Source organism: the organism of the source record quoted next, unplaced genomic scaffold (assembly GCF_019419815.1).
Source record: "Pyrus x bretschneideri cultivar Hongxiangsu unplaced genomic scaffold, Pyrus_bretschneideri_v1 Contig5, whole genome shotgun sequence".
NCBI lineage: Eukaryota > Viridiplantae > Streptophyta > Magnoliopsida > Rosales > Rosaceae > Pyrus > Pyrus x bretschneideri.
In genome coordinates this window covers 1,200,178-1,212,664 of record NW_025999787.1, presented here as the reverse complement: position 1 = coordinate 1,212,664, position 12,487 = coordinate 1,200,178, and the positions used below count along the sequence as shown (strand labels likewise).

Below are 12,487 nucleotides of genomic sequence, written 5' to 3'. Positions count from 1 at the left end.
TTTTGAATTGTAATACATATGAATTTCTATTATGATTAATAACAAACTTCTTAACATTTTTTTTTCAGGACGGTTCTAAGTTCTTGGAGATCAACATGTTCATGGAAATTTATGTTCGACCCGGCAATAAGATGATTGAGTATCTCCATTTAAGTTTATGTGAGACCTTGTGGAACGAACTGTTTCGTCAGTTAAACAAGGACGCAATGAAATTCTTGCCGGGGGATGGGGAATGTGCGATACCTTGACACTATTGCCTCCTCTTCTTCCCGAATGACCTTGGGACAGGTTGTCATGTTGACATGCAAGTTGAGGACCTGTAGCGGCAACTTGCAGCTAGGGCAAACAGATGACGAAGATATTACATGCCCTCTAGTTGTCTGGCTTTTGATTCCCCATGCCACCATTTGCCTTTATTGTAACCTTAAACTTGACGCAATGACAGACTTCGTCCCTTGAACTTTGGTGCGATGAACGTCTTTGTCACGTGAAAACTATTGGTTGTGCTGCGATATATATATATATATATATATATATATATATATATATATAAATTCTTTTTGTCATGCAATTGTTTACTTCTTAACCTTCGTCGCCCCCAGTTTTGACGCAACGAAACTGCTTTACGCGACAAACTTGTTTTTCTTGCGTAAGCTGTTTTCTGTAGTAGTGGTGGCCTACCAAATTCACACATTTTTATTTTTTTGAACAAACGATATTATCAATACTAAATGAAGAAAAAGGAATACTAGTAGATTGTAGTACTAAGTGACCACATAATAATTTTTAGCAAGGAGAAAAGAATCAGCTCTTAAAGGCTCCTAGCTTTAATTACTATTTTTAAATAACTTTTTAAATAAATAAAAAAACTCCATTGCTATTGGTATTTATTATGACTCTCTAAATTAAATGGTACGGGTTCTACCCTTTTTACTTAATTCAAATCTAAAGCAACATGAACTGCAGAACAAAATCAAATAATACACACACACACACACACACACACACATACATACATACATACATACATATATATATATATATATATTCATTTATTTTGTTGCAGCTTAGTGGGATTTGTTCTTAGTAGCACCTGCCATTTTCACAATAAAATAATGCTAACTGAACATAAGAAATTATAATGTACATGATATAACCTTGAAAAGAAAGATTTTTATCAATTATTTGGTACAAAGATCTGTACTATGTATGCCGCTATAGTTGCCAACAAATTAATCAATAATTCAATAATATAGTATATAACCCTAGTTCAGTAGTCTTCATATATAATTCTTCTTCACTTGTTTTTCCCAGATTTCTTCTTGTCCCTTCCTAGCACACTATGAGTATTTGGCGGATACGAGCCTCCATCACTTTGAGAATGACTGGGACGACGAAGATTTCTTCTTGTCCCTTCCTAGATCACTCTGAGCATTTCGCGGATACAAGCCTCCCCCACTTTGAGAAGATGACTTGGTGGATGAAGATCTCTTCTTGTCCCTTCCTAGAACACTCTGAGCATTTGGCGGATTCGAATCTCCACCAGAAGACATAGTTGCTAATGATCAGCTTAATTAAACTTGTTCACAGAAGGTATAAAAATGAGATCGAGAGTTGTGGCTTTTACATGGAATGTTGGAATTTATAGGGAGGGACGTTAGGGTTCATATCTTGCAGTTTGGTTTCGACGGAAGTACCAAGAATTTAGAGTAACCTAACCGCATAAGTAAACACAATTTATTTTGTTTAATTGTAATTCCTTTTTCTATATTTCCAGCTGCATGCTGGGTGGTCGGTGAGATGAATTGGTTCTTAGGCCGCGTGTACAACGCAGTTATGAAGAAATCTTTGACGGTGTTTTGATTGCGCATGCACGTGATTGCTTGGGGATTTCTCCTCCTGTATCATACACACATATTCTTGGAAAATGAGAACAAGTTTTTTACTAGGATCCTTCTTATATTAATTAAGTTAATACATGGATATTTACTCTATATATGGGAAATTTCTGTTAAAATCTTTTCTATCCATTGTAAATTTCTGATGTTTCTCTGTGATAGAATTTTCTTCTCTCTCTCTTTCTGTGTGTATATCCGTGTGTATATATATTGACTTTCAACCATTTAAGAAAATGAAGAGAAAGGCTTGCACATGTAATCGAAACACACAAAAGAATTATCATATTGTATGCGGTCTCAGATTTCATATTTCACAACAAATGTTGGCCTGCAAAAAAATAATCTTCCTCGAAACACGGTTTAACGAATGTTTGAAGATCCACACCGATGCATATCTTAAGAGGTGCCGTGTAGTATAGGTATGGAAAGTAAAACAGCAAATAAAGACTTCCATTAAGAACCATATATATCCAAATGATATTCTAAACAGCTTTAATTTTCATTTTTTTACAAATCTGACACACCATCCTAACTGTTGTAATCTTCTACTTCAATTTTTTTTTATACAACATGGTGGAGACATCAATTTGTTAATTCCGAGATTCAATTCTATGACTTCTCACTTACAAATAAAGAAGTTACCACTAGATCGTAGTATATAATTCCAAAATTCCAAGTAGCTAATTAATTTAAATTCCAAAACTTGATCAGTCTCACTTTCTTTGTATTTTCTGGGAATACATTGAGGTTGAATTAATTTGAATACTATCATGGCCGTAAAATTGACATCATCTTGAAAATTTAATCAATCACTTGTGATAGTAGTTTTTGTGTAGTGCTACACGAGCACTGCAAATAAAACTGCTACTTTCAAATTTTTGACGTTTGGCCCTTTCTCTTTTAAAATAAGGCCCTTCATTTTCACTCGCTTCATACAATTGATGTTTATGTGGTTACGTATTCTTCAGTTGTATTTGTAAGTGAGGGTTCACCACAACACTCACATTTATTATTAAATTTGCTATGATATTTGTATTTGTAACTAATCATGCCACCCATTCCTGTGGAGCTGCAAGGATTAATTTGCTATGATATTTAAGTGGAAATTACACGGTTGTCAAAACGTGTTGACCATTTATATATATACACAAAAACGTGGTTCTACAGGCCGTACGTTTTCAGCTCTCATTGTTGCAGCTAGGAAACTATATACTGGATTTCGTGTGCCATTAACATGCCTAATTTTTTGTTTATTCTTCTTCTTCCTCGGCAGGCACCTCCCTTCTGATCGCGAACACGTATTTCTGATTTGTAAATGGTCCGTCGGTCTTACCTACCGATCAATCCCAGTTTTGTGTTTCTCGGAAAAAATATGAGAAATTGTGCAGCAACTTACTGCATGCAGGCCTTTGATGATTTCTTTCTTCTTTCTTAACTAGGCAACGGATATGGATGCATGCACACACATATGCATGCACGGAGAGCATGTAGATTAAGATATGAGCCCTGCATCCATTGGCATAAAGAGGGGCGCGTAGGACTTCATATGCGGGTTATCCCATGTAATTAGGGAAAGTGTTAAATCATTTGTTGACCTATACTAAAGAAGTTCGAAATTATTTTGATACATCATAAATACATATATAATGTTTTTTTTTTTTCTTGTCAATTAGAGATTTGCCAACAAAGTCCAAACGGCCAACGGATAAAGATTTTGTATATGCAGGTAGACCAGCTGCCTAAAAAATGAGAAAGGTACAAACGAGACGTTACGACTCAATGTGTTTACATACAGCAGACATCAACCCAAATGGTATAGAGGTCTATCAAACTATCAGAGAGATGGGCAAAAGGCCTACTTCCAACAATACCGATATTGTCCCCAACTTCTTAATTACCACCTGAACGGTTCAATAGGTGTGGGGTTTTATCACAAAAGGCATCGGTGTTAGTTGGTGTATTTATGATATTTAAACTCTTCTTCCTCTAGCCGATGTGGGATATCCAACATGCTCACTCACGTGGGACCCAATTAGTGAGTCACACGTGGGAGATGCACACATCGGCAACAATGTAGAGCGAAAAGGACTCACACAACAGCAGGGTCAAAGGGACCCACCATCATCGTGTGAGGCCAAGGGGATCCACCCATCACGTGGGTGTACAAGCCCACTTTCTGGTTCTAATACCAAGTTAAATTATTGAAGAGACGGGCCAAAAGCCTACTTCCAACAATACCTATATTGTCCACAACTTGTTAATTACGACCTACACAGTTTGACATGCGTGGGGTTTTATCACAAAAGGCATTGGTATTAGTTGGAGTGGGATTAGAATATTTAAACTCTTAAATTTCTTTTCCTCTAGTCAACATGGGAGATCTACACATAGACAACCACGTGAAACCAAATTGTGCTCATATCTTTTATTAGTTGGAGTGCGTATAGTAAAAATTGCCCGTTACTATTCCTTGCAAATTACATTTTTGAGAGATAAATTGTGCTCCTTTTATTAACTCTTCATGATTGGGGATGGCCTTGTAACAAATGTTTCATTATAATATATAGACCAAAAGTTAATTAACATCACAAATCACCCAAAGATCCTCTCACCCAAAAAATTAAAATCATATGACAATTAGATTAAATCATATGACAATTAGATTAAATAGTAGTCATTTCAGTGCTTCTTTACGGGACTATATTCGCCCATTTATTTGCTATATATAAACATCTTTAATAGTTTTAAATTTAATCCAATCCTTCGCAAACATAATATATATATATATATATATATATATATATATATATATATGAGCCACAATAAAGTGGCTAATTGATTGTCAAAAAGTAGGGCCCCCGATCATTGAACTTTCAACAGTTTTCTGAACCCGAGTCATGCAATTTCCAATTCCTGTTAGTGTTCATCGCATTGGCTGAGCACTTTTTCAAAGAAAACAGTTAAAAGTTGTTCTACGAGGAATGAACAAAACATTCCAACTTTTCACCACGGAGGATTAAGAAATGTATAACAAAACTTTCAAGAAAACTACATGGTTCTAAATCCAAGCAATGGAAAACGCAAAAGCAACTTTTACCACTCATATTTTCATGATTTGACCAGAAAATGTTGAGCTCTTAACTGCCTGCAACTATCTTTTACAACAACTAGGTAAATGTGATTTCTGGGTAATTTGTACCACGCACGGTGCTCTCGAATAAAAGAGAATTAGAAACCCTCGCTACAGTTTGTCCAACCGGCAGAATAAACACTCTCAATGTCGATGGCCACACAGAGCTTTAAACGAGCTGTCAGTAGACTCGGTACCAACAACTTTCTGTGATTTAAGCACCCCCTTCCTGTACCTTGTGATTAAATTCAGATACCAGACTTCATGTATTCTAGCACACTCTGCGTAACATCCTCCAGAAAGGAAACAAAACCCATAACGCTCGTTATACCGCTTCCATCAACGTCCTGTTCCTCAATAAGATAATTCTCGAAAGGTGTGGCATCGTCCTGCCCTCCCCTGATAAATAGGAGTTTGGGGGTGATGCATCTCTCTTTCTTCAAATTGTTGATCGTGGTCCGCAACAAACCTAAAAGATGTTTTACGTCATAAGAAAAGAAATGCCAGATTCCTTCAAATTTGATAACCACCTATATGCTAAGAAGCTTCTGGAAATGATATATAACTTACAATCATGAGGTGGAGGAAAAGGAAGTGAAGGGTCTGCCGTTGAGGAATAGAACACAATCAGAGCCGTAAATGCATCAAGAAAAAATATAGGACTACCACTGGTAATCAGTGCTGCACGACTCAGTGAATGGCGTGGGTATGCTTGTTTGTCCGGAGTAGAATAGGAGGTCAGCACTGGATACACGGCACGATGAAGTGAACTTGGTTCCAGTGCACTGCACAAAGTTTCCACAAAAGAAAATTGAAAAGTTTATGCTTCATCAGAAGTGAGAAGAGAACAAGTTTTCAAGCATCAAATGCAGTAATATATATGTACTGCAGGAAGAATTTCAATCTTCTTTGAACACAAAAATACATAAGACAAGACGGGGAATCAAATAATAAAAAAAAAACTTTTTGTTTGTTTTTCAGACAATAGACATTGTCCTGTCACACAAAATAGGCATAAGAATATGATGATGCATAAGAAGTGAAAAAGAAAACCATGTTCCATAACTTAATCTTATAGTTCAAACCCAGTAACAAAATCCCTGAAAACATTTTAGTAGTATCAATATGTTCATCAAATACCTGAAAAGGCACTGCAGGTAGATTCGGTAGTCCGGATGAACACCTTCTTCATGAAAACGGAGCAGAGGATTTCGAAGCAATGCAAAAACCAAGCGGGGCAAAGACTGCAGTTCTGGACATTGGGTGAATGCAACATCAATCTGAGCAGTTCCTGCACTTCCATTATTGTATTGAATTAGTTTATACGCTTCATTGTATTGAGCTGTTAGGATCACAAGCCAATCATGAAGCAATATTCTGCCTTCCCGAACTCCTTGCTCCAAAGAGGCTAGTATAACCTATAGAACAAAACATCTGCCGGTGAGAAATGCTAAGTGATAAGAACAAAGAATTTTTTAACGTTTAGTAGTTTCTAGACGCATCAATAATAATGCTGAAGAGTCCTATTCCACAACATGCCCAAATTTTTTGAAGTGTGTGTTATACTATCACCAAATATTTATCTGTTTCTCCATTGAGAATTCTATTAACCATACAGTTTAAGTTTATGGAATTAACAACACATTAGAGCAAAGGTTAAGCAACTGAACCCAAGATCAAGTTAATTCACACCAGGCAGTAATATATTAGTAATCATATAAAGGACAATATGACAATCTAAGGCACAGAACTGGTGGTGTATACCTTGTGAACAAGCAGTGACAGGATTACTTCAGGATCAACACTGTCGTAGAGTTCATTCATATTTTGGGCAACTCCACATTGTAATGTTCGGATCCTTAGTCGTCGTTTAAGGGAATACTTGCCTCTACAAAAAAAATTAGCAGGCTCAGCCAAAAGTAAATATTAAATGTTAGCTTTCAAAAAGTGAACATAATTGCAAGTTGGCAGGGGCAAAAAAATTATGGAGGGGAGACAATAAATATTAGATGAAAAGGCTCAATTATTGAAAATTGGCATCAATCAGATGCAAGCATGAGAGAAGTAACTTCTAAGTTCTATAAACATACTTAGGTTAAATAACTATTTGACACCCAATTCAATGTAAGTATATAGACAAAATGCAATGTAATGTTGAATTAAAAAAGCAAGATAACTTCTGTGGTGGTAAGATGATTACAAATTTAAGAACATAGGCTGTCTGTAAATCTAACCATACCTACTTGAGGACACGGATGTTGAATCAGAGAGCTCCTTAGGAGGCAGTACAACAGTGTATTGAAATGCAATCTGTATAATAGGAGGCTCTGATCCATGTCTGCAAAATACGACAGTGAACCCAGGATTGGATTAGAATGCAATTAAGAGCTACAACGTGCAACAGATGCTTGGTAAAATTCATAGTATTTGAAAGTAGCATTCACTCTTCTATATATGATTAAGCTGTATTGCTTTAATGGTTGCCAAGCTGATTGATAATTAATCTTTCACCGAAAATAAAGGGAAGAGAAGACAGCCAGCTTCGGAAGAGAGAATGGGGGAGGAGCATGGCAGGCGGAGGGGAGGATCTTCCCCATACTTATTAAAGTTTCTCTAGAAATATTTCATTGCTTGTAATGAAATATTAAAATTTTATAGACCTAATTTCAGTGTGCCCATATTTTGTAATTACTTCATGTTCTCTCAAAACTTAATTGACTACGAGCATAGAAAAATCTAGAATACTTGACATAGTAACTAACAAGGATCTTTAACTAAACAAATTTTTGAGGTAGAGAACTGGAGAGTTGGTATGCAAAGCACTGACCAATTAGTAAAACTCTCCCCCACAAATGATGGAGGTGGGGACTGTGGTTTGGGGAAACATGTGTTTTCAGAGATCTTTAAGGTAAGCAGACCAAGAAACTAGAATTCGTGGACCATGCTACAACTTTAGTAAAAGAAAATAGCAACTAGAATATGAGTTTCAAGTTAGGGATTTCAATATTAGTATAATTAACCATAAACAAACACCACTGAGGATCCTTGGTATCGCAAAACTCAAAGTCAAATGAAAGCTATCAAGAATCATTTGTGTTTAGCCCAAATAAAGATGCCCTGATGGCCATCTGAGGAACATACTTACTTTGCAAATCCCTTGGTGTCTTCAAACTCAAAGTCATAAGCATATGTCGCATAAGAATCACAACAGATAATGTGTTGAACATTCTCATACTGTGGATCCGGAAAGAAATGACCATACTGCAAAATAAACAAATGATATACAATAAGAAAATGATAAAATTGTAACTCTAAAATGAAACGACAAGACACTCACAGAGTGGCCCGTTTTGAATTCAGATGAGGTCCTCAATCGCAGTACACAACCAAAAGCATATGGCCCACTTAGCATTCGGTACCTGCAAATAATGCATAAGACAATCATCATAACCTAGAAATTCGAACTACTACTCTCTAATGAAAATCTATATTGTTTGTCATTTATTTTATGGATGAAGAAAGCCACTGTATTAAATGTATTGATAAAACGTGTTTAGTTATATAGATAATAAACATAAGTCGTCCATCAAATTATTCATAATATTTAAAACCCAAGGTGTCATCTCCAATTTACATAATCACACACAAACATGTATGCAAGTCAAAATAATACCACAGTATTTTCTGAGGTATGCTCACATGAGAAAGGGAAATGCTAGGGAGATTAAATTTGTGGACAAAATTTGCAAACTAAATGATGTGTCACCAATAGAAATAAGCATGTGTATCAACGCTTAAGTACTAATCCAATCATCAACTTCCACATCATTTACGTTACAAAATTTTGTTTACAACTTTAGTCTCCCTAGCATTACCTGAATGAGAAATATGGGGAAGAGTTTGAGAGGCATTTTGGGATTTTGGGGCCTGTTGGGCTCAAGGCTTATGATCTTATTTTCAACTAAAAAGAAAAAACAACTATTTGTAACATTTTAAGGGCCCATTTTGTGCAATATTTACACAGAGGGAGGCAGGCCTTGTGGGTTGTGTTGTCCGTGCTTGAAGCATGCCAGATTAAGACTAGTATTCAATTTGATTTGAAGCATGCCAGATTGGGCTGTTGTCAAACTAATACCACCATATTTTCTGAGGTATACTCACATGTCCTGAGGAAGAGTTGAGTCATCAGTGTTCGAATATAAATACAATGAGCCTCCACTGTCTACACTTAAAAACTTCAAAGACGCCAAATCTGTATACTCATTTGTAACAGCAAAAATGTCCACGCAAACACCTGCTTGAACAGCGACAGCAGCCTGTAAAATATGTCAATGCTTACGTTTCCAAAAAAATCCTCAGCATACAGTAACAAAGATACGGAAGATTAAACTACCAGATCTCTGTAGAATGGTGTCTGCTCAGGAAGCAATGCACGGTCGGCATCCTCTCCCTTACTAGCATATTGTTCACCATACCGTCTTGTATCTAGTTGCCCAGCTCCATAATCAGGAGGACCAGACAAAAAGGCAAAGACTCTACCTGCAGTTACATTCAAAGGAGGAGACAACAACCTACGTCATGATTTTACATCGTCTGATGACATGAAGAAGATTTGAAACACTACTCATAGGTATAGTTGTTGGACCAAATATTACAGTTTTATTAGCTACAAAATTCATCTCCTCACCTAATGCAAATGTACTTCCATACTCAGATCCAAGGTAGTTCAAAAGTGCTTCCATTGCCACCCCAAACCCTCGCCCACCCATCAAAACACCATCAATTCCTTGACCAGCTGCTGTAGTTCTCTCCCATGAAGTTGTTGGTCTGAGCGTTTCAAGTGCAGATCCAATACGGTCCTTACAAGTTTCCACCTGGAAGGAAGTTACTGAATTTAGCTAACAAACCAAAAATATATATACCGCCGTGAATTTGGGTGCAGAGAAATATATTGCACAAAAAGAAAATAAAAGTCATTAAACATAGTGGCTGACATACTGGAGCCAAAAACTGTAACAATGGCATGACATCTTCAAGCTCAATTGGTAGGGTACCGTCTGTTTCCGGTGGAATGAAAACATTCTTTACAACTGGTATAGGTCCTTGAACATCATACAACCCTAATTTGTGGCTAAAAGTAGCAAGACCAAAGAGAGAACCAGGCCCAAGAGCTGTAAAAAGAAGATTGAATGAGCGAATTTAGTTGTCAAGTACAGCATCATGAAGAAATGTAAAAAATAAAATCTATTTCAAGTAGCAATTATCAACCAACCTTCCAAGGAGGCCAGCAATGCACTTTTAATAAGTTCCAAAAATTCTTCTGAAGCTGAAGTAAAATCCACAAAACATAAATGTCACTGATTTGAAAATAAATAACCAATTTAAAAATAAATTAACATCTCAAGAAGAGAATCCACAGATTAGAAGCACAAAAGATACATGGCCAGAAGATCTTTCTCGTATTGTAACCCTTTAACAAGATCTTTAGCCTTTGATTTTTGAAGAACTCAAAACCAAGTGAAGGACACATTGGATTAGATATGATACAACTAACTATTTCCTATACAAGGATGGAGTCCAAGGATTTCCTCATCCCTATAGCCCAACAAAAAACATTGAAACTATCATCATCGACCACAATGTCAATATAGCTGACAATGTGCTTACATTTCCATTCCAGATGCAACTACAATGCTTGAAGACTTAAATTAATGTTCCTTGTCAATTCCAAATGGTCTCCTACAAATATAAGTGTTTTTTAATCATCTATATTAAAGTGCTTGAGAATTTTTTGCTTAGGTGGCAAGCATGGAAGAATGATGCAAACAAAACGCACGTAAAGCCATTAAATCTCAAAGATCCAAGTATCGAATTAAGTTCTCCAAAGTTCATATGTATAGCCTTGGAAATACAGTCATGTGAGGCTTTCAAATAATACCCTTCAAAATAAGCATCTTGAAATACATAATTGTTAATTTAACATGAAATGAACCAGATGGTGGCAATCCAAACATGGTTCAAGAGTCAACACCCTCACCAATATCCAAACCTGAACAGCACCTTTCTAAGTCATGAAAAGGTAACAGTAATCGAAAGAAAATCTTTTTTGGCTCTAGTGACATGTATACTCATGACATTAAACTTCGAATTCTATATCCTAGAATAAAGCAGAGACATATCAACCATTACGAGAAATTACAGCATCCAAAACAAAGCAGAGAAATGAGTTGGACCGAACCTAATTGGATACCAATTCTCATTGTCAACAACAACAACGCAGCCCAACGACATGACTAGAAATCATCAACCTTATTTCGAGGAAAATTATCCCAAATTATACATATGAATGGCCATTATCCAATGTGATCAACTGCAATCATCCAATACATACATTACAACTTCCTCCAAATGAATGACCAATACTTCAACCACTTACAGGACAAATCAATGACCGCAACGTAAACCGGGCGAGGTTGCATTACTTCATCCGACTCTTCTACTGCACAATAAACCGGGCGAAAATAACAAAAAGAATATAAATTAGCACTGAAAACAAATAAAAATAAAAACATAAATTACTTCGACTTTGTGTTCATTTTCTCAGCAATCAAACAGAAAATTATATCACAAGAAAGTGTGGGAAATTGACCAACCAGGAAGCTCCAGATCTACGAACGAGGACATCATTTCGGGGCAGGACTGAGGGTGCGAGTATCGAGCAATGGCCTGAGACGAAAGCCCCTGAGGGTTTCCGCACAGGGCACAGTTCCACGACCACTGATCCAGCTCGCAGAACGTGTTGAAATACGCCCAGCAGTTCTCGCACCTCGGCAGCAGCTGGCCGTCCGATCCGTATGCCGGCGACTGGCCGTTCTCGTCCTTCGTCGCGAACGGCGTCACCGAAACGCCCCATGGGATACCTGAGCTCTCGTGGGCCCCGGCGTCGATCGGAAACCGCGACACAGAGGCTCGGACCGCCATACAGAGAGCGGGGTGTGGTGATTTTCGGGTTTTAATTTTTTTTTTAATTTTCTTTTTTGGGGATTCTCTCGGGAAACATACGGCGGATGGAAGTAGGATGGGTGCATGTTAGCTGACTGCTGGTTATGCCACGTCGTGAACCAGTGGTTATGTGCCAACTGGCAAGATGTTTGCTTATTTGGCATATTAGCTCTCATGCCACGTCATGAAAAGGTCCTGCCCGGTCCACCTTCAAAAATTCTTTGTTTTTTTTTTTGGTAACTTCAAAAATTCTTTGGCCAGGCCTAGCTTAGAGCAATTCCACTGTGGGAAAGGTTCCCAAGGCTATTCAGTATTTAATCTATCACAGTGAACAGTAATTATCCTTAATAAACAGCAACTGCATTTTGCATCTCCATCTGTACACTAAATAGCCCTGGTAATAGGCAATAAAATATTAGTATGTTTTTTATTTATAAAATAATACAAAATAATTTAA

The 12,487-nt window shown here is 37.0% G+C and overlaps 1 protein-coding gene across 1 annotated transcript; it reads right to left on the bottom strand.

Annotated features, from left to right (window-relative positions):
• Nucleotides 1-4,880: 4,880 nt before the first annotated feature.
• On the bottom strand, nucleotides 4,881-12,084 carry LOC103938281 (protein transport protein sec24). The gene is made up of 14 exons (XM_009348283.3): nucleotides 11,682-12,084; nucleotides 11,465-11,527; nucleotides 10,301-10,354; nucleotides 10,027-10,199; nucleotides 9,716-9,902; nucleotides 9,422-9,567; nucleotides 9,190-9,344; nucleotides 8,366-8,447; nucleotides 8,174-8,289; nucleotides 7,268-7,366; nucleotides 6,793-6,916; nucleotides 6,169-6,446; nucleotides 5,599-5,813; nucleotides 4,881-5,497 (listed from the first exon to the last, which is right to left on the bottom strand). The coding sequence occupies exons 1-14, from the start codon at nucleotides 12,007-12,009 to the stop codon at nucleotides 5,277-5,279; spliced, it is 2,241 nt and encodes a 746-aa protein (XP_009346558.2). The 5' UTR covers nucleotides 12,010-12,084; the 3' UTR covers nucleotides 4,881-5,276.
• Nucleotides 12,085-12,487: the final 403 nt, after the last annotated feature.